Source organism: Salvelinus alpinus, chromosome 28 (assembly GCF_045679555.1).
Source record: "Salvelinus alpinus chromosome 28, SLU_Salpinus.1, whole genome shotgun sequence".
Lineage (NCBI taxonomy): Eukaryota > Metazoa > Chordata > Actinopteri > Salmoniformes > Salmonidae > Salvelinus > Salvelinus alpinus.
The window spans coordinates 22,215,714-22,239,308 of NC_092113.1; the positions used below are offsets into that span (position 1 = coordinate 22,215,714).

Below are 23,595 nucleotides of genomic sequence, written 5' to 3' on the forward strand. Positions count from 1 at the left end.
GCCGATGTAATAGGATTCAATCTTAATCCTGTATTGACGCTTTGCTTGTTTGCATCCGGATTAGTGTCCCGCTCCTTGAAAGCGGCAGCTCTAGCCTTTAGCTCAATGCGGATGTTGCCTGTAATCCATGGCTTCTGGTTGGGATATGTACGTACGGTCACTGTGGGGACAATGTTGTCGATGCACTTATTGATGAAGCCGATGACTGATGTGGTATACTCCTCAATGCCCTTTGATGAATCCCGGAACATATTCCAGTCTGTGCTAGCAAAACAGTCCTGTAGCGTAGCATCCGCGTCATCTGACCACTTCCGTATTGAGCGAGTCACTGGTACTTCCTGCTTTAGTTTTTTCTTGTAAGCAGGAATCCGGAGGATATAATTATGGGCAGATTTTCCAAATGGAGGGCGGGAGAGAGCTTTGTATGCATCTCTGTGTGTGGAGTAAAGGTGGTCTAGAGTTTTTTCCCCCTCTGGTTGCACATGCTGGTAGAAATGAGGTAAAACGGATTTAAGTTTCCCTGCATTAAAGTCCCCGGCCATTTGGAGCGCCGCTTCTGGATGAGCATGTTCTTGTTTGCTTATGGCCTTATATAGCTGGTTGAGTGCGGTCTTAGTGCCAGCATCGGTTTGTGGAGGTAAATAGACAGCTACGAATAATATAGATGAGAATGCTCTTGGTAGATAGTGTGGTCTACAGCTTATCATAAGGTACTCTACCTCAGGCGAGCAATACCTCGAGACTCCTTTAATATTAGACATTGCGCACCAGCTGTTATTGACAAAAAGACACACACCCCTGCCCCTCGTCTTACCAGACCTAGCTTCTCTGTTCTGCCCATGCATGGAAAATCCCGGCAGCTCTATATTATCCATGTCGTCGTTCAGTCAAGACTCGGTGAAACATAAGATATTACAGTTTTTAAATGTCCCGTTGGTAGTATAATCTTGATCATAGGTCATCCATTTTATTTTCCAATGATTGCACGTTGGCCAATAGAACAGATGAATGGGAGTTTACTCACTCGCCTACGAATTCTCAGAAGGCAGCCCGAAACCCCCCCCCCCCCCCCCTTTTCTCCATCTTTTGTTCACGCAAATGAAGGGATTTTGGCCCGTTCCTGAGAAAGCAGTATATCCGTTGCGTCGGACTCAAGTAGCCAAGACTATCGATAAGGGTTTGGCTTGTGACACCTCTTTGAAATAAGTCTTAATCACCAAAACTTTATTAAACTAATCAAGTTTTGGATGTGCATAAAAACCCCTTGGGAAAAGTATTCAGACCTCTTGACTTTTCCCCCACATTTTGTTACATTACAGCCTTATGGACTGTCGTTTCTCTTTACTTATTTGAACTGTTCTTGCCATAATATGGACTTGGTCTTTTACTAAATAGGGCTGTCTTCTGTATACCCCCCTACCTTGTCACAACACAACTGATTGGCTCAAACGCATTATGGTAAGAAATTCCACAAATTCACTTTTAACAAGGCACACCTGTTAATTAAAATGCATTCCAGGTGACTAACTTATGAAGATGGTTGAGAGAATGCCAAGAGTGTGCAAAGCTATCAAGGCAAAGTGTGGCTATTTAAAAAAAATCTCAAATATAAAATATAATTTGATATAATAATTTAACGGATTCATACACGAAAAAACAGCACAAAATGTAATCAAAATGTTGTTTTAAAGTGTCCTATAGCTTTCTTATATAAGTACGATCAGGAATGTATTTGTATTTTTTTTAAACATTGAACCATATTTAACAAAGTGCTAAATTAAAAAAAAAATTTTTTTTTACCGTGCTACCTTCAGACAAGTCTTGTGAGGCTTGTGGGCATCCTAGAGCAAAACAATCAACGTACGTTTTGGTGGAAGTCTCACCTTTCCATAGAGGGGTCATATTAGTGTGTAGCCCAGACATGGGCAAACTACGGCCCGCGGGCCACATACGGCCCGTTAGGCTTTTTAATCCGGCCCGCCGAACTTGTCCAAATTATAGTAAAAACCTCCTTTTTTTCCCCTTTCCCTGCAATGCCCACGTTTCCCCAATAGATGGCGCACTTTGAAAGACAGTTAATAAATTGGGTTGTAGTGTTCTTACTGTGCTATGAGGTTTGCACACACTACATTTAATGCTTTAGTATATCCGGCCCAAACACTCCCTCCAAATGCTCCTGGCCCGGCCCCTCTGTCAAATTTTAGAACCCATTGTGGCCCGCGAGTCAAAAAGTTTGCCCACCCCTGGTGTAGCCCAAACTGTTCGGACGCTACAGACAGAAGTTGTCAGAGTCCCGTGACGCTTGTGGGGGTTGTAGAGCAAAATGGAGAACACCATTGTGTGTGTGACACGTAGGCCAAACCGTTCGGATGTTTTGATGAGAAGACCGATTTTCGGAACAAACACCACTGTAGCTTGGCCACCTTCCACCGCAGATGGATATCAATATGCCTTGTATACTGTTCGAGTTAGTTATCATTGTTTCAGTTCACAATGGAGCCCGTAGTTCCACTCCTAATACCTCTGATACCTCCTTTGTCCCACCTCCCACACATGCGGTGACCTCACCCATTATAACCAGCATGTCCAGAGATACAACCTCTCTTATCATCACCCAGTGCATGGGCTTACCTCCGCTGTACCCGCACCCCACCATACCCCTGTCTGCACATTATGCCCTGAATATATTCTAGCACGCCCATAAATCTGCTCCTTTTATTCCTTGTCCCAAACGCTCGGGGCGACCAGTTTTGATAGCCTTTAGCCGCACCCTCATCCTACTACTCCTCTGTTCCTCGGGTGATGTGGAGGTAAACCCAGGCCCTGCATGTCCCCAGGCACCCTCATTTGTTGACTTCTGTGATCGAAAAAGCCTTGGTTTCATGCATGTCAACATCAGAAGCCTCCTCCCTAAGATTGTTTTACTCACTGCTTTAGCACACTCTGCCAACCCTGATGTCCTTGTCGTGTCTGAATCCTGGCTTAGGAAGGCCACCAAAAATTCGGAGATTTCCATACCCAACTATAACACTTTCCGTCAAGATAGAACTGCCAAAGGGGGAGGAGTTGCAATCTACTGCAGAGATAGCCTGCAAAGTTCTGTCATACTTTCCAGGTCTATGCCCAAACAGTTCGAACTTCTAATTTAAAAAATGAATCTCTCCAGAAATAAGTCTCTCACTGTTGCCGCCTGCTTACCGACCCCCCTCAGCTCCCAGCTGTGCCCTGGACACCATCTGTGAATTGATCGCCCCCCATCTAGCTTCAGAGTTTGTTCTGTTAGGTGACCTAAACTGGGATATGCTTAACACCCCGGCAGTCCTACAATCTAAGCTAGATGCCCTCAATCTCACACAAATCATCAAGGAACCCACCAGGTACAACCCTAAATCCGTAAACATGGGCACCCTAATAGACATTATCCTGACCAACTTGCCCTCCAAATACACCTCTGCTGTCTTCAATCAGGATCTCAGCGATCACTGCCTCATTGCCTGTATCCGTGGTCAAACGACCACCCCTCATCACTGTGAAACGCTCCCTAAAACACTTCTGCGAGCAGGCCTTTCTAATCGACCTGGCCCGGGTAGTTGAGGATGCCTGGTCATTCTTTAAAAGTAACTTCCTCACCATCTTAGACAAGCATGCTCCGTTAAAAACATGCAGAACTAAGAACAGATATAGCCCTTGGTTCACTCCAGACCTGACTGCCCTCGACCAGCACAAAAACATCCTGTGGGGAACTGCAATAGCATCGAATAGTCCCCGCGATATGCAACTGTTCAGGGAAGTCAGGAAGCAATACACGCAGTCAGTCAGGAAAGCAAAGGCCAGCTTTTTCAAGCAGAAATTTGCATCCTGTAGCTCTAACTCCAAAAAGTTCTGGGACACTGTAAAGTCCATGGAGAACAAGAGCACCTCCTCCCAGCTGCCCACTGCACTGAGGCTAGGTAACACGGTCACCACCGATAAATCCGTGATAATCGAAGACTTCAACAAGCATTTCTCAACGGCTGGCCATGCCTTCCTCCTGGCTACTCCAACCCTGGCCAACAGCTCCGCCCCCCCCCCGCTGCTACTCGCCCAAGCCTCCCCAGCTTCTCCTTTACCCAAATCCAGATAGCAGATGTTCTGAAAGAGCGGCAAAACCTGGACCCATACAAATCAGCTGGGCTTGACAATCTGGACCCTCTATTTCTGAAACTGTCCGCCGCCATTGTCGCACTCCCTATCTCCAGCCTGTTCAACCTCTCCTTCGTATCATCTGAGATCCCCAAGGATTGGAAAGCTGCCGCGGTCATCCCCCTCTTCAAAGGGGGAGACACCCTGGACCCAAACTGTTACAGACCTATATCCATCCTGCCCTGCCTATCTAAGGTCTTCGAAAGCCAAGTCAACAAACAGATCACTGACCATCTCGAATCCCACCGTACCTTCTCCGCTGTGCAATCCGGTTTCCGAGCCGGTCACGGGTGCACCTCATCCACGCTCAAGGTACTAAACGATATCATAACCGCCATCGATAAAAGACAGTACTGTGCAGCCGTCTTCATCGACCTGGCCAAGGCTTTCGACTCTGTCAATCACCACATTCTTATCGGCAGACTCAGTAGCCTCGGTTTTTCTAATGACTGCCTTGCCTGGTTCACCAACTACTTCGCAGACAGAGTTCAGTGTGTCAAATCGGAGGGCATGTTGTCCGGTCCTCTGGCAGTCTCTATGGGGGTACCACAGGGTTCAATTCTCGGGCCGACTCTTTTCTCTGTATATAGCAATGATGTTGCTCTTGCTGCGGGCGATTCCCTGATCCACCTCTACGCAGACGACACCATTCTGTATACTTCTGGCCCTTCCTTGGACACTGTGCTATCTAACCTCCAAACGAGCTTCAATTCCATACAACACTCCTTCCGTGGCCTCCAACTGCTCTTAAACGCTAGTAAAACCAAATGCATGCTTTTCAACCGGTCGCTGCCTGCACCCGCACGCCCGACTAGCATCACCACCCTGGATGGTTCCGACCTAGAATATGTGGACATCTATAAGTACCTAGGTGTCTGGCTAGACTGCAAACTCTCCTTCCAGACTCATATCAAACATCTCCAATCCAAAATCAAATCGAGAGTCGGCTTTCTATTTCGCAACAAAGCCTCCTTCACTCACACCGCCAAACTTACCCTAGTAAAACTGACTATCCTACCGATCCTCGACGATGTCATCTACAAAATAGCTTCCAATACTCTACTCAGCAAACTGGATGCAGTTTATCACAGTGCCATCCGTTTTGTTACTAAAGCACCTTATACCACCCACCACTGCGACCTGTATGCTCTAGTCGGCTGGCCCTCGCTACATGTTCGTCGTCAGACCCACTGGCTCCAGGTCATCTACAAGGCTATGCTAGGTAAAGCGCCGCCTTATCTCAGTTCACTGGTCACGATGGCAACACCCACCCGTAGTACGCGCTCCAGCAGGTGTATCTCACTGATCATCCCTAAAGCCAAAACCTCATTTGGCCGCCTTTCCTTCCAGTTCTCTGCTGCCTGCGACTGGAACGAATTGCAAAAATCTCTGAAGTTGGAGACTTTCATCTCCCTCAACAACTTTAAACATCTGCTATCTGAGCAGCTAACCGATCGCTGCAGCTGTACATAGTCCATCGGTATATAGCCCACCCAATTTACCTACCTCATCCCCATACTGTTTTCATTTACTTACTTTTCTGCTCTTTTGCACACCAGTATCTCTATTTGCACATGATCATCTGATGATTTATCACCCCAGTGTTAATCTGCTAAATTGTAATTATTCGCTCCTATGGCCTATTTATTGCCTACCTCCTCATGCCTTTTGCACACATTGTATATAGATTCTCTTTTTTTCCCTTTTTTCCCCCTACTATGTTATTGACTTGTTTATTGTTTACTCCATGTGTAACTCTGTGTTGTTGTCTGTTCACACTGCTATGCTTTATCTTGGCCAGGTCGCAGTTGCAAATGAGAACTTGTTCTCAACTAGCCTACCTGGTTAAATAAAGGTGAAATAAAAAATAAAAATAAAAAGATGTGAAAGGCCGCCATTTGCGATTGCGGTGGATTGAGACGCAGCTCATTCAAAAAAACATAACTAGTTTAGACAGATTTTGTTGCGGATATTTATTATAATGCTAATTACATTTCCACTTTAGATGGTGTAGAAATATACCAAGTCACTACAAAAATAACTCCAGTTGCTGGAGACGAAGGAAACCGCTCAGGGATTTCACCATGAGGCCAATGGTGACTTTAAAACAGTTACAAAGTTTAATGGCTGTGATAGAAGAACCACTGAGGATGGTTGAACAACATTGTAGTTACCAAATAACACTAACCTAATTGACAGAGTGAAAAGGAGGAAGCCTGTACAAAATACATATATTCCAAAACATGCATCCTGTTTGCAACAAGGCACTAACGTAATACTGCAAAAAATGTGGCAAAGCAATTCACTTTTTGTCCTGATTACAAAGTGTTATGTTTGTTGCAAATCCAATACAACACATTACATATTTTCAAGCATAGTGGTGGCTGCATCATGTTATGGGCATGCTTGTAATCATTAAGGACTGGGGAGTCTTTAAAAAAAAATAAAAAAAAAATGGAACGGACCTAAGCACAGGCAAAATCCTAGAGGAAAACCTGGTTCAGTCTGCCCTCCAACAGACACTGGGAGATGAATTCACCTTTCAGCAGGACAATAACCTAAAACACAAAGCCAAATCTACACTGGAGTTTCTTACCAATTAAACAGTGAATAGCCAAGTTAAAGTTTTGACATGGAAATCTATAGCAAGACCTGAAAATGTTTGTCTCGCAATGATCCACAACCAACTTGACAAGCTTGAATAAATTGGAAAATAGTAGAATGGGCAAATGTTGAAAAATCCAGGTGTGGAAAGCTCTTAGAAATTTACCCAGAAAGACTCAGATGTAATCTCTGAAAAAGGTGCTTCGGGAAAGTATTGACTGAGGTGCGTAAATACTTACGTAAATTAGATAGATACATTTTCAAAAATGTCTAAAAACATGTTTTCACTTTGTCATTATGGGTTATTGTGTGTAGATAGGTAAAAAATTAAAAATAAATGTTTTTATCCATTTTGAATTCAGGCTAACATGTAGAATAAGTGAAGTATGAATACTTTCTGAATGCACTGTGCATCTGGGGAGCAGATGGATAGGGAACCTTCATTGAACTGGCGTTGCACCCACTCTGCTCCAGTGTATTCCAGGAATACCACTGAACCATAGGTCTTTATTAATAACACACATAATAACACACTGTACCAAAGCATGTAGCTATGCAATTACCGAAGTCATCCACCCACAAATAACTATTACAAGCTTAATGGACAGTAGAAGCCTGACTAAGATCCAATTTCAGATTGAAAGGTTGTTGTGTAATGGCCTAATTAAAGATATATGGTGGAGCAATCATGCGTCCTACACAATCCTTTTAATGTACTATATTAAGGCTCCTGGGCGAAGTTTCCACTACGTACAGATATAGGATCAGCGTCCACTTCCCCAATCCTAACCTTTAACATTAGTGGGGGGAAAACACAAAACTGAACTAAGACCAGAATCTAAGGGCAACTCCACCCTACACCTAGTAGGCACACAATATGCTAGAGTCCCACCTGAAGCCAGGAATCATCTTAGCGAAGCCGATGACCTTCTGGATGCTGTAGCTGACCAGGTCAGCCAGGTGGGGCAACATAGAGAGCTTGGAGCCATCGTCCTCACTGGAGTCTGGGCTTCCTGCACTGTCCTGGTACATCATCAACAGACTGCTGAAGTTCATCAGCTTGGTGTCCACAGACTCTACATACACAGAGAGAGAGTGAGAGAGAGAGCGATACAGAAACACAGAGAGAGCGCGAGAGACACAGAGAGAGAAAGAAAGAGAGCGAGACAGAGACAGCGAGACAGCGAGCGAGAGAGCGAGACAGCGAGCGAGCGAGACAGCGAGAGAGCGAGAGAGCGAGAGAGAGCGAGCAGAAATATAATAGTTCATGGGGAATGTGAACAAATGGTTGCTAAAAGAAGCAACAGGTTTACAATGAAAGGTACAAAAGGCTGCAGCCAATTATGCCATTATGTAGTGTAGGAGTAAGGCAGGGACACACGTGTTGTTAAAGAACCTTGGTACACCTGAACAGTATGTTTGAGAGATTTTTCAAAAAGACACCCAGGCAGGCATTTTATAAAAGCAAATGTATGGTACACAGCAGCTGTGTAACAAACATTGGCGTGGTGTGTGATTGTGAATTTTTCCACAGCCAAGTTACAGCCTTTGGTTTTACCCTATCACTGTAAGGAGACCTTTGAGACGTTTAATGCCAACACATCCGGCTAATGGAAAATGTGATTGTGGTGCATGTATACTGTGTGTACGAGTGCTATATGTGCGTGTGCATGCGTGAGCATGTGTCCCTCACCTGGTGAGTGGTTGAAGGAGTCTGAGGAGGCATCTGACAGAGAGTGAAGGGAGGCTGCACGACTGGCACTGCGTGTTACTGGGCCCTCTCGCACTGGGGGCTGCAAACACAACACATACAATTAACATAATGCAACATATTTTGATTTGTCTTGGAACGTGCACATAGAAGTGATTGATAAAACAGACCCATAATCACTTGAAATGAGAATGGCAAAACATTACATTAACATCATGCAATATCTGTGATTTAGTATATAAAAACAATATTGCAAAAGAAATGAGAACGTGAGAGCGAGAAATAGTTGTTTGACCAGTACTGACCCTGAAGAGTGAGAAGTCAGAGTAGGAGTCATCATAGGTCTTGTGGTGGGCCTCCACCAATGAGGCGATGACCTGGCTCTGCTCGTCGTTCAGCCTAGGTCTCAAGGCCTCCCGCGCCGCCTCTTCCTCCTTCCTCTTCTGGATCAGGTCCTTCTTCCTCTGCACCTCCTCATCTGTCAGGATGACTGGGGCAGAGAGAGGCGAAGGGGAGACGGGTGAGAAGAGGAGCGGTGGGGGAGAGAGAGAGAGAAGAACACAGCTAGCTTGATTGCCTCACACAGGAGCCTCAGATCTACTGACAACCGTGCTCGTTAAGTGACTGTCACTTGCTGATAGTTTTCTTCACACAAACAGCAGCTAGCTATGAGAGACTCTAGAATGTGTAGGCTTCTAATCTTCCAAGGAGAATACCATTAGCACCACGAGTGCTGCAGTGTAATCTGAGCCGTGCTGTTTCTCAAACTAATCTGACAGACAATAATTTGACATGCCAATACACCATGTGTCAAACTCATTCCACAGAAGGCAGTGTCCACGGGTTTTTGCTCCTCCCTTGTACTTGATTGATGAATTAAAATCAATAATTAATAAGGAACTCCCCTCACCTGGATGTCTAGGTCTTAATTGAAAGGAAAAACCAAAAACCTGCAGCCCTCCATGGAATGAGTTGATACACCAAAACTAGAAGATGAATCAAATCTGTACCAGACAGAGGCTAACAACTACAAAATAGAACTGCACCAGACAGAGGCTAACAACTACAAAATAGAACTGTACCAGACAGAGGCTAACAACTACAAAATAGAACTGCACCAGACAGAGGCTAACAACTACAAAATAGAACTGCACCAGACAGAGGCTAACAACTACAAAATAGAACTGCACCAGACAGAGGCTAACAACTACAAAATAGAACTGCACCAGACAGAGGCTAACAACTACAAAATAGAACTGTACCAGACAGAGGCTAACAACTACAAAATAGAACTGCACCAGACAGAGGCTAACAACTACAAAATAGAGCTGACTCCTTTTAGTCGACTGATCGATTGTTTGATCGATAGGGTGCTGGTCGACCAAGATTATTTTAGTCGAGCAGTTGTTAATATATATATATACAGTACCAGTCAAGTGTGGACACACCTACTCCTTCAAGGGGTTTTCTTTACATTGTAGAATAATAGGGAACACATCCAAACTATGAAATAACAAACAGAATCATAACCAAAAAAAGTGTAAAACATATAAGTAGCCACCCTTTGTCTTGATGACAGCTTTTCACACTCTTGGCATTCAACCAGCTTCATGAGGTAGTCACCTGGAATGCATTTCAATTAACAGGTGTGCATTGTTAAATTTGTGGAATTTCTTTCCTTATTAATGCGTTTGAGCCAATCAGTTGTGTTGTGAAAAGGTAGGAGTGGTATACAGAAGATAGCCCTATTTGGTAAAAGACCAAGTCCATTGTATGGCAAGAACAGATAAAGAGAAACGACAGTCCATCATTACTTTAAGACAATGATGAAACATGCTCTCATGAGGACCACCACAGGAAAGGAAGACTCAGAGTTACCTCTACTGCAGAGGATAAGTTCATTAGAGTTAACAACCTCAGACATCGTCAATTAACTGCACCTCAGATTGTAGCCCAAACAAATGATTAAGTAACAGACACATCTCAACTGTTTAGAGGAGACTACGTGAATCAGGCTTTCATGGTCAAATTGCTGCAAAGAAACCACTACCAAAGGACACCAATAAGAATAAGAAACTTCCTTGGGCCAAAAAACCCGAGCAATGAACATTAGACCGGTGGAAATCTGTCCTTTGGTCTGATGAGTCCAAATTTGAGATTTTTGGTTCCAACCGCCGTGTCTTTGTGAGACGCAGAGTAGGTGAATGGATGATCTACGGATGTGTGGTTCCCACCGTGAAGCATGGAGGAGGTGTGATGATGTGCTTTGCTGGTGACACTGTCTGTGATTTATTTTGAATTCAAGGCACACTTAACCAGCATGGCCACCAGAGCATTCTGCTGCGATACGCCATCATATCTGGTTTGCACCTAGTGGGACTATCATATGTTTTTCAACAGGACAATGACCCAAAACACACTTCCAGTCTGTGTAAGGTCTATTTGACTAAGAAGGAGAGATGGAGTGCTGCATCAGATGACCTGGCCTCCACAATCACCCAACCTCAACCCAATTGAGATGAGTTGGACCAGAGTGGGAACTCCTTCAAGACTGTTGGAAAAGCATTCCAGGTGAAGCTGGTTGAGAGAATGCCAAGAGTGTGCAAAGCTGTCAAGGTAAAGGGTGGCTTTGAAGAATCACAAATATATATTTCGATTTAACACTTTTTTGGTTACAAAATGATTCCATATGTCTTATTTCATAGTTTTGATGTCTTCACTATTATTCAACAATACAGAAAATAGTAAAAATAAAGAAAAACACTTGAGTAGGTGTGTCTAAACTTTTGACTGGTACTGTATTTTTATTTTTTATTTTTTTATTTTAAAATGGGACACAAGACACCCGTCTGATCCATGCCTGGCTCAGTGGACTAATCCATTGTGGAGGCCGCGGGGATGGCACACCAACATTGACCGTTCCTATAATTTTCTAATCTACAATGTTTGTTTGGTTACGGTAATTTCTGTTAATGCATTCAATATATTATTAGTCTTTTACCGTTGTCATTGTCGGAGTGAACACGTTGTTCGAGGACCGCACAACCTAGGCTACACTTGTGAGGAGCAAGTTGGTTTATTTCATTCCATTTAGGAGTTGTCAATATATTCACTGACTTTTGTTTGTGGTGCTCCTGTCAATGTTGAGTAAGGACGCGCAACTGATTATGCATAGAAGTATGCCCAGGCTACCTGGCTTGCGCACAAATGTGTGCCCATTTGGGGATCTGATATCTGTCCAGCTCTCTTGGTAACCACTCGGCGTGAAAGGAGAAAAAAGTATTGCTCTTATCTGGTGGAAACGTCATAAAATAGGCCTACCCGATTACTTCTTATCCCTGGCGTAAATAGCCTACAGCTATGTCAGGAGCTCACTGGGCAGGAAACTGAGGGCCCAGAATATTTTATACAAATGTTGCAAGTTTGCTAGTGCCAGCTTCAGGCCAGACCCAAGTTCCATGTTTCAGGCCATGTGTAGCCAATGTTTTTACCAGGATATTTTCTACCTGCAGGCTGCAAGGTTTATTATTGTTGGCTTTATGTAGGCTATTTTAACATAGTTGGCAATGACAATATACGTTTTAATAAAATAACACATAGGGTGTGTCTATATAGGGAAAAATACACGTTTAAAAATGTAGATCAATCGATTGGTCGAAAGAACAAACTACTCTAGGTCGACCAGGACATTTCCTGAATGTGAATAGGGCTCAGAATTGTCAGGGACGTCACGGTATATTATTTTTATTTCACCTTTATTTAACCAGGTTTAACCAGATATCACAATACTTAGGTGCCGATATATGTATTGCGATTCTCACAATTCTATGTGTATTGCGATTCAATAGTGTTATTTTAATGCGATTCTGCTGCTCTTGAATTACTTTTAAAAAATTTAAGCTGCATTGTTGGTTAGGGGCTCGTAAGTAAGCATTTCACTGTAAGGTTGTATTCGGCGCATGTGACTAATAAAATTTGATTTGATGTTCCAAACACCATATGTGTGTTGCACATGGACAAGATACAATATGAGAAAACTAGTCTCTCAGTCATGGAAATAAAAGTGCTGAAAACAAATTGGCTCTCTATGAAGGAAAAATATGGGAGTTTTGTTGCAGGTACAGCCAACTAGCGCAAAAATTATATTGTGATTGTCAAAACGATACAATATATCGTCAAAAATAACACCCCAATATGCAACTGTATCGATTCCCCCCCATCACAAAATGTGAATCATCTTCATGGCAGGGCAATCTTGTCGTGCATGATGTTTTCTACAAACTCCTGCACACCAAAAAATGGCTTTTACCACCCTCAGAAAATGTGTTACGCAACAGTAAAAAAAATGTTGCCTGTTTCACACATGGACAGATCGAATTCCTGCTAAACCAAGTTTGTCTGCCATTAACAGCAGCTGTGGTAAAATACATTTTATGTTTATGTCTATCACTTGCCAATAGTCTTCATTGAACAGCAGATTGAAGGAAACGTACATGATGTAGGTGATAAAACCAAAAGACTTTAGGAGCTGACTAACCACAACCAGGCATCTGGTTTGTGTTATATGCTAGCTTGTAGCTACCTATTGGACTATTCCACTGTGGCTAAACATTTTATTTAATCTATTGCCATATTTAAGGATTATCAACAATGGAGACAACAACATACAGCCACACTGTTCAGAACTAGAGTTGGACCAGCTTTACTCTATGATAGAATCTTATTTTACTACTGCTGCCTGGCTGACATCAGGCCAGAATGGGACACCGAGTAGCCCATCTAGAATGGCATAGTCAGAAGGACCGCCGCCGCAGCCAGGCAAGCGTGCGGTAATTTCCCAGAGTTCACCAGCAATCGTCTGGTGTGCTGTCTGGATAGTATTTCACAGTGCCTTTTTGTTTGGATGGCACAGCGGTGAAGTGTAAGACAGCGGAGGCCAGAAAATTGAGCTGTTTACCACAAAATTGTCCATATTTATTAATTAGCCTCATGCCTGGATCGACATGGCAGAGGACTGAGCTGCAGGGTGAGAGAGAGAGGATTAAGAAAGAACAAAAGGAGAGAGAAAGAGGAGATAGGAAGGAGAGCGAAAGAAAGGAGGAGAGGAGCGTGAAAGATAGAGAAGCAGAGAAAGGAGAAGGCAAGAGAAAAAAGAAAGGAGAGGAGAAAGGAGAGAGAAAGAAGAAGGCGAGAGAGAAAGATGAGAAAGGAGAGAGCAGAGAAATGAGGGAGAGGTGAGAAGGCGAGAGAAACGGGAGAAGTAGAGCGGGAAAGAGGAAGGAGCGAGAGAGAGAGGAAGGAGCGGGAGAAAGAACGAGCGAATGAGGAGAGAGAAAGAAGTATAAATAGGAGAAATAAAAGGAGAGGAAATGAGAGCAAAGGAGTAAGAGAGCAGAGGGAGAAGGACATAGGAGGGAAAAGGAGAGCAAGAGTAGAGAAAGGCGAGAGAGTGAAAGAGAAGGAGAGCAGAGAGAAAGAGGGGGAGAAAGAGAGGAGAGAAAGAGGAGAGAAGGTGAGAGACCTGGTCAGAGCAGTGAGGGAAGCAGCAACTTTAAAAGATGTGAAATTGTAAGCTACTTTATTAACAGAGCTGATAAAGTCCGAGGGAGAGACGCTCTAGCAGGTGTAAGAGGGGCCTTGTGGTGTGAGTAATGTGAGCGAGTGATACAGGAGCAAGGATGAGGGAGAGACAGCAACCAACCATACCAAGCAGACTCGCGCTAGTGTACTAACTTCTAGTTTGTCACAGCTAGGTTATTTATCATTCAATATGATTATGTGGTACCTGTTTTGTGCATCAAACCGAGAGAAGCTAGCTAGCTAGTCTAACTAAGGCGTCATGCGCTTTCTCCCTGTCCTACAGATCCAAATAACACCTCCATTCAGATTATTAAGTAGCAGCGTACCTGTTGGCTCTTGGTTGTTGTAGCAAATCTTTCATTTTAATTCATTTTCCATTGATTAGATAATCTTGTAACTTGCTTTGCCACTCAGGGAGGCTCTATGACTGTAGTTTCGCTTTGACTTGTGAGTGGCCGACAACAAGCCACTGCATAGGATATTCTCGTTGAGCAGTGGCGACATGCAGTTAACGTTTTATCCACAACTCTGTCCATCGCCATTGTAATCTGTGAAGCCAAAATGTTCCCAAACAGAAGATTTAAATTATTTTCTTGGGGTGCGGACATCGACTCTAGGGTGTTAATACTCTGGGTCAGGATATTGTTAATATCACCACAACTACTACAATCCCTCTATTACTCAGAGAAAGTAAGGTAGGAGGCACCTCCATGCAGAATGAGCACAGAGGCGCTATTCCTGGCAACCCTGCAGCTTAAGGGAGCATGAGTAATTGTGTACTGCTCACTGATTTGGCAGGCTACGCCGAGTGGGCAGGCCTGCTCTGTTGTCTTGGCACGAACACTAACAACTGCGGACAATGTGGCTGGATCCTCAGCATGGCAGCGGTGCTTTGAAGAAGCAACAAAAACCTTTGGGGGCGAGGCTCGGATTGACCAATTACAGTGTTAAGACTACACCCACGGGTCATCAACGTCAACTGTCATTAACACACACAAAAACATGATTTATTCATGTGTACATACAGCGCTAAATGAGACACATACCGTAACTGTAGCAGTCCAAAAAAGAGGACCAACATGTAACATTTAAAGAACATTTTAACACTTTAAATAACCGCCTCCGCTTGTATCCACATCAAGCTTAGCACAGCTCGACAATTGCTCAGTCACCATGCTCATCCAATCGCAAGTCTCATTCTGTGCCACACCTCTGCCTGAAATGTTTCGTACCACATTGTTTTTTACATGAGTGAGGTCCACATGACTGGGGCATGCAGCGCCAGGCAGCTCCCTCCTCATCCATGACCCCATGGCCTGGAGCTATAGCACTTGTGCAGACAAAGAGGCCATTTTAGCGGTTTGGATCCTTTATATTTTCCAGGGGGCTCATTTAGGCTTGTGACTGTTTGCAGGCTAGGCTACAGGGCAGCAGCACCACTCTGTATCGGACCATTGTGTAACGGGCAGGAGAAAGAGTATCATTGTTGGACTGGTCTTTATTTCTCTCCCATCCCCTCCCACTCTTTCCCCTTCTCTCTGTCACCTCAAAATGCACAACTTGCCCATTTTCATAACCATGCGGATTTGTCGGTGTTCCGGCACAGTAAAGTGGAGGGTATTTCTTAAAGCAGGATTAATATGACTTAGCCAGTAAATTTGTCTAAATATTCTGAAACCACCACATATTTTCTAATACGGTACAGAATGTAAAACAGTACAACCCTGGTCTATTTTCTGGCTGAATGCAACCCAAATGTGACCGACCTCCTTGATTCAATCTTGTGTAGCAAAATTAGAAAGTGTTTTCACATTGGATAAAAGCAGACACAGAGAGCTACAAAATGGTAAATCATACACTATATTTGAGGAACAATGGGTAAGTAATTCTGCTTTGAAAGTTGCTAAACTTGTATCTTCACTTCTGAGAAAATGACCTTTGAACGTTTTGGTATCAACTGGAGAGCTCTTCTTTGTCTACACCCATTCACCATCGTTCACACCCTCTTAAGCTTTAGCCCGACCCATCTCTAAGGTTTGACACAAGAGTTCTATACTAACAGCAGCAGTCAAGCACCCACGCTAACTGGCTAACTACTTCCAGACACAAATGAGAGAACAGTTCACTGAACATTACTCACCCTAGCAGAGCTGGTTAGGCTGTTTTTATGTTATCCTTGGTTGGTTGGTGGCTGCAACTGTGCAGTCAGATTGTCCGTTCGTAAATTCAGAGCATTTCTCTCTCGGAGCTTTCAGAGCACACACTGGACACTATTTGATGAGGTGATCCGAGCCTTCTGACCTCACAACGGCAGTCAAGCACCCAAGCTAACTGGCTAACATTGGCTAGTTTGCTAGCTACTTCCAGACACAAATGAGAGAACACCCCACTCTGACCACTTTACTTGCCCTAGCAGAGCTGGTTAGGCTGTTTTCATGTTATCCAGAGCGTTGGTGACTAACTGTGCTGCTGGCAACAATTTAATTATGCTTTTTTGCTGGACGTTTACTGACACCAGTCATATTCAACGAGTGTTGAGCGTTCGTAAATTCATCAGTTATTCTGCGCTCTGGCACAGTCAGACGAGAGTGCTCTGAAATGGAAGTAGATGGCAAGACTGAATTTACGAACGCACCCGAAATCGTTTCTTGCATAGTGGAGTCTTTTGTTAAGACATGTAGCTAGCTAGGTAAACAATTAACCATAATCCCAACTCATGACGTTACTACCCTGCATGAATCTGCATGTAGCTAACCAACCAGGTTCAGTGTTAGCTAGCCAACATTAGGCTATAACTAGCCAAGCAAAATGGCTCAGATACGAATAATAAGATCATACACGTAACGTTAGCTAGCGAGCCAGCTAGTTAGCTTGTTAGCTAACAGTACACTTTAACTTGAAAGAAAATACTGTGTCAAAATTTGAAATGTCTAAAATCTGAAAATGTAGCTAGCTAGACTATCTTACCCATATCCATCATGGATGGACGCCTCTTCCTGTCACAGATGCCAAGGTTGCCCTTAGTTTGAAGATGTAATCCGGAGACAGGTGTTCTTCATCTCCTTAGCTATCATACTCTAATTCCACTGATTTCAAAACTCGGTCCTCCAGAAAATGGAGAGCAACACTTATGCAGTTCTACTATGTAAACATTAAAAATAAAAATAAAAACAGCGTTAGACAGGATTACCTAAACATACTGACCAGCTCAAATAGACAGAAGCGCGCTATATGGCAGACCAATCCGAACTCATCTCTCGGCATGTCCAGCCAACTCATTATCTCAGCCAATCATGGCTAGCGGGAAGGTTGCTGCCTTTTTCTGTGGCTAAACCAACTAGGCTTATAAATTTAGTCATTTTATTCGTATTTACAGATGGCATACAAGTTTGTTATTAAGGCACACGAAAGTTCACATGGTCCAGAAGGCATTTCTGTCAAAAAAGGCATTTTGATTTTAAAAAATTAAGATTATGTTCAAATGGCTCTCGTGTGAAGTAGTGACCCGCGACATACGCCTAGTTCCCTGAAACAGGTCAAAAATACAGATATCTGAAACATAAAGAGCATGTCCAGGCAACAATGACTATGCATGAATGTACAGTAAAACAGATTCTACTAACATTCTGTACAGTACACTGTACTGCTTTTTCACATTAGGCCTATATGAGCCAGCATGAGCCTAGCACTTAAAGTGCTGAAGTTACTGTATTTATGACCATTTAGCAATCAGTCTCTGAGCACTCACACTCCTTCATCATGCCGATGTCCACGCAGCGTTTGAGCCGGCAGGCCTGGCAGTGCCGCCGGTTGTCCTTGGTGATGGTGCAGCTGCCGTTGAAGGGGCAGGTGAAACTGGCCTTACGCTTCATGCTGCGTCTGGTGGGGGCAGCGAGACGGAGATATTGAAACCTGGCTCACTGACACGTTCAAATATACACAGACATATTAAAAACACTGGATTTTTTTTTGCAAAATGGAGTCAGATGGGATTATTACTCAACTGGATTACATTTGCAGACACACAAAACGGAAAAAGAAAGACACACTACCCCTCTCACAGAAAAACAAAACAAAACATCATGAGCAGTCACGCAGCGTGCCCTTTGAAGATATTAGTTTTTTCCCCCATACAGCCTCCCATTTACAGCAAGCACGCACGCACACACACACACACACACACAAACAGGTAGACACACACACACACAGGTAGACACACACACACACACACAAAGTTCAAAAATAGATCAACACACCAAAAGCATAAATAAAACACACCCATAGATAAGTACTTGAGTCCATATTGTTCCCACATATTCACACACTGGGGTACCTACAGGTGTCAGCTGACCTTTCTCCAAAATAACAAATTGGGAACGACAGACATGAGAGGACAGCTGACTTAAGAGTTAATCGTTGAGTTTAATGAGAACAGCATGATGCCTGAGAAAGACAGTCTGGCATTTTTCCTTCTGTCTTGTAGGAACTTTCTCTCATCCATATAAACTCAGCAAAAAAATTATACGTCCTCTCACTGTCATCTGCGTTTATTTTCAGCAAACTTAACATTTGTAAATAAATATTTGTATGAACATAAGAATCTACAACAGACACACTGAACAAGTTCCACAGACATGTATGGAATAATGTGTCCCTGAACAAAGGCGGGGTCAAAAGGTAACAGTCAGTATCTGGTGTGGCCACCAGCTGCATTAAGTACTGCAGTGCATCTCCTCCTCATGGACTGCACCAGATTTGCCAGTTCTTGCTGTGAGATGTTACCCCACTCTTCCACCAAGGCGCCTGCAAGTTCCCGGACATTTCTGGGGGGAATGGCCCTAGCCCTCATGCTCCGATCCAACAGGTCCCAGACGTGCTCAATGGGATTGAGATCCGGGCTCTTTGCTGGCCATGGCAGAACACTGACATTCCTGTCTTGCAGGAAATCACCCACAGAACGAGCAGTATGGCTGGTGGCATTGTCATGCTGGAGGGTCATGTCAGGATGAGCCTGCAGGAAGGGTACCACATGAGGGAGGAGGATGTCTTCCCTGTAACGCACAGCATTGAAATTGCCTGCAATGACAACAAGCCCAGTCCGATGATGCTGTGACACACCGCCCCAGACCATGACGGACCCTCCACCTCCAAATCGATCCCGCTCCAGAGTACAGGCCTTGGTGTAACACTCATTCATTCAACGTAAAAACGTAAATCCGACCATCACCCCTGCTGAGACAAAACCGTGACTCGTCAGTGAAGAGCAATTTTTGCCAGTCTTGTCTGGTCCAGCGCCGGTGGGTTTGTGCCCATAGGCGACGTTGTTTCCGGTGATGTCTGGTGAGGACCTGCCTTACAACAGGCCTACAAGCCCTCAGTTCAGCCTTTCTCAGCCTATTGCAGACAGTCTGAGCACTGATGGAGGGATTGTGCGTTCCTGGTGTAACTCTGGCAGTTGTTGCCATCCTGTACCTGTCCCACAGGTGTGATGTTTGGATGTACCGATCCTGTGCAGGTGTTGTTACACGTGGTCTGCCACTGCGAGGACGATCAGCTGTCCACCCTGTAGCGTTGTCTTAGGCGTCTCACAGTACGGACATTGCAATTTATTGCCCTGGCCACATCTGCAGTCTTCATGCCTCCTTGCAGCATGCCTAAGGCACGTTCATGCAGATGAGCAGGGACCCTTGGCAGCTTTCTTTTGGTGTTTTTCAGTAGAAAGGCCTCTTTAGTGTCCTACGTTTTCATAACTGTGACCTTAATTAATTGCCTACCGTCTGTAAGCTGTTAGTGTTTTAACGACCGTTCCACAGGTGCATGTTCATTAATTGTTTATGGTTATTTGAACAATGGGAAACAGTGTTTAAACCCTTTACAATGAAGATCTGAAGTTAATTGGATTTTTACGAATTATCTTTGAAAGACAGGGTCCTGAAAAAGGGACGTTTTTTGTTGTTGCTGAGTTTACATCGGTTACATTATACGAAGCTGCATCAAGTAGCCTAGACTGAGTTATGATATGGCCGACCATTTGATGGGGTGCTTTCTGCGCTGCAGTAGTACTTTTATCACTATGAACCCTATAGGGGCTAGAAGTCGACCGATTAATCGGCATGGCCGATTTCAAGTTCTCATAACAATCGGTATTTTTGAACGCCGATTATGGCGAATTACATTGCAATCCACGAGGAGACTGTGTGGCAGGCTGACCACCTGTTACGTGAGTGCAGCAAGGAGCCAAGGTAAGTTGCTAGCTAGCATTAAAACTATCTTATAAAAAAACTATTAAATCTTAACATAATCACTAGTTAACTACACATGGTTGATGATATTACTCGTTTAGCTTGTCCTGCGTTGCATATAATCAATGCGGTGCTTGTTAATTTATCATTGAATCACGGCCTACTTTGCCAAGCGGGTGATGCTTTAACAAAAGCGCATTCGCGTCAGGGTATATGCAGCAGTTTGGTCCGCCTGCCTCGTTGCGAACTGTGTGAAGACCATTTCTTCCTAACAAAGACAGTAATTTATTTGCCAGAATTTTACATAATTCTGACATAACATTGCACAACCTTCAATGTAACAGCAATATTTAGACTTAGGCTTGCCACCCGTTCGATAAAATAAGGAACGGTTCCGTATTTCACTGAAAGAATAAACGTTTTGTTTTCAAAATGATAGTTTCCGGATTTGACCATATTAATGACCTAAGGCTCGTATTGCTGTGTTTATTATATTATAATTAAGTCTATGATTTGATAGAGCAGTCTGACTGAGCGGTGGTAGGCAGCAGCAGGCTCGTAAGCATTCATTCAAACAGCACTTTCTTGCGTTTGCCAGCAGCTCTTCGCAATGCTTGAAGCACAGCGCTGTTAATGACTTCAAGCCTATCAACTCCCAAGATTAGGCTGGCAAAACTACAGTGCCTATAAGAGCATCCAATAGTCAAAGGTATATGAAATACAAAATGGTATAGAGAGAAATAGTCTTAAAATTCCTATAATAACTACAACTTGGGAATATTGAAGACTCATGTTAAAAAAACAAAAACAGCTTTCATATGTTCAAAGCAAGGAACTTAGAAGTTCGCTTTTTTACTTTTCTTCTCCAACACTGTGTTTTTGCATTATTTAAAGCAAATTAAACATGTTTCATTATTTATTTAAGACTAAATAGATTTTATTGATGTATTATATTAAAATAAGTGTTCATTCAGTATTGTTGTCATTATTACATATATATATATATATATATAAATAAAAATCGTTTTTCGGTCCTCCAGTAAATCGGTATCTGCGTCGAAAAATCATAATCGGTCGACCTCTAATAGGGGCGGCAGGTATACCCTATAGGGGCGGCAGGTAGCCTAGTGTTTAAAGCGCTGGGCCAGTAACCGAAAGGTTGCAAGATCGAATCCCCGAGCTGACCAGGTAAAAATCTGTCGTTCTGCCCCTGAACAAGGCAGTTAACCCACTGTTCCTAGGCCGTCATTGTAATTAAGAATTTGTTCTTAACTGACTTGACTAGTTAAATAAAAAATAACTATAAAACCTACAACCCTACAGTTTTTTAGATGTTTTTTATGTTCTTCATGGTTTCAAGAAATCAAAGGGAAAGAATTGAAGGGAAACCGCTCAGCTTTGAATTCAGCAGCGAACTGGTCGTCTATGACAAACTTGATTTTACTTGTAAAGATATACAGTGGCGTTGGACTCACTGATTATGTGCACTTGTTTCTCTGATCGACTAAACTGGTTTACTGTAAACAAGTTTATAACAAGGCTGTTATAAAATAACAGCCACAAACGACAGATCTTGGCCACATTAATAAAGTTACACCCTCTTGGCCTATTCCTTGTCATTAAACAAAAATACATTCTCCCGTTCCTGCTCAAAAGACCAGCTTGCTCTAGCTTTAAAAAGATTCCAGATAATAAGCTTCCATATGGACAGCACTTTAGTTTGGCTTGGATCGGAGGCTGTCAGATCATTTCAATATTGCCTAATAAACGACATAGTTTTTATTCCCGGACAGTGTGGTATGTCCTCCGCTGTGTGGGAAGTTTTGAGCCATAATAAGCCCTGGAGCCCCTCAGGCTACTCCACTACATTGTGTTCATTAGGGCAAGCAACCGGAAATAAAAGACAACCCTGGATAACCCTTTCTGTTCCAAGTCAAACTGGACCCTCCAGCAAACCCATCCCATGCATAGTGTACCTGTCCTGGTCAGTACCCACCTGAAGAAGCCTTTGCAGCCCTCACAGGTCATGGCGTTGAAGTGGAAGCCTGTGGCCTTGTCGCCACAGACGCCACAGATGCGCGGCGCGTTGCGGTCAAACTCATCAGGCCCCACCACAGACGTGCTCACAGCCATGGTCTCCATCACTGCAATGAGAGAGGAGAGTGTGTTTGGTTAGCAGTGGTCTGGTGCAGTCCATCCTTCCCATGTGTGTGAGCAAGGCTGTATCAGACAGGTTACATGTGTTGCAACTCAAATTATAGAGACAGGTGTTGGGGAAATCATCATAAGACACAAGACAAGAAACAGCCCAATGATTGTTCCTGTTATTAGCTCTGTATTGAGTTAAAGTCATTTGTCCTTGTCAATGAAAAAAACTGAAGTAATGCCCACCAGAGGTAACACACCCGAACCCCTTTTCAATCTCACTCTGCCTAATTTCCTTTGACAGCTAAAGATCCTCTGGCATTGTATGGAGAGAGAAGAGCAGAGAGACATTATATCCTAGTAGTGGTGTTACATATAGGAATTAGGGACCTCCCAGGAGGATGAAGCAGATCTAACACGGAACAGAAAGCTGGACCAAAGAAAAGAGAACCGGGAAGAGGTTGTGATTGACGGGGCGTGAGAAAGTGTCAGTCAATCAGTCACATGGCCAGACTGGGTTTAGCCTGCCTGTAGGGCAGGGTTCCCCAACTGGCGGCCCGCGGGCTGAATTTGGCCTGTGGGTGATTTTAGACTAAAAACACCAGCAAATGAGCTCCAAGTGGTTTTACATTTTCATAATCTGTTCCAATGTATTCCCACGCATAATTAGAGATGTGATTGAATATAAATGTAAGATTTTAAATAATGTTTGTAAAATTTTATAGCATTTATAATTTGTAATCATGTTCTGACCGCTGACCATCTGCACAAGAAATGTAAAAAATGTGGCTGAATGTAGTTGATCCCTACAGTAGAGGATGGAGCAGGGAACTGGGAACAGGTCCAGGCAGGCAGCGTAGCGGTTAAGAGCGTTGGGCCAGTAACAAAAAAGTCGCTGGTTCGAATCCCAAACCGACTAGGTGAAAAAACTGTCGATGTGCACTTGTGCAAAGCACGTAATCCTAATTGCTCCTGTAAATCGCTCTGGATAAGAGCATCTGATTAAATAACTAAAATGTTAAAGGCAAAAGTAAAACCAGGGACAAAAAACATGGGATAAATCCATTCACCCGGATTAGCAGGGCAGGGTGATATGGCCTAAAAATCACCTCTCAATTTTTTCTAATTTAA

General features: G+C 43.5%; 1 protein-coding gene across 6 annotated transcripts in view; it reads right to left on the bottom strand.

Moving 5' to 3' along the window:
- LOC139557417 (vitamin D3 receptor A) overlaps window positions 1-23,595 on the bottom strand; it is an 81,058-nt gene that overhangs the window by 5,450 nt on the left and 52,013 nt on the right. For all 6 annotated transcript variants that reach the window (XM_071372194.1, XM_071372199.1, XM_071372195.1 and 3 more), the window contains 5 exons: window positions 22,316-22,463; window positions 17,826-17,956; window positions 8,803-8,987; window positions 8,480-8,579; window positions 7,679-7,862 (listed from right to left, as the gene is read on the bottom strand). In XM_071372194.1, coding sequence (XP_071228295.1) covers window positions 7,679-7,862; window positions 8,480-8,579; window positions 8,803-8,987; window positions 17,826-17,956; window positions 22,316-22,461 — 746 coding nt within the window. In that variant the 5' untranslated portion in view covers window positions 22,462-22,463. The remainder of the gene's footprint in view (window positions 1-7,678; window positions 7,863-8,479; window positions 8,580-8,802; window positions 8,988-17,825; window positions 17,957-22,315; window positions 22,464-23,595) is intronic.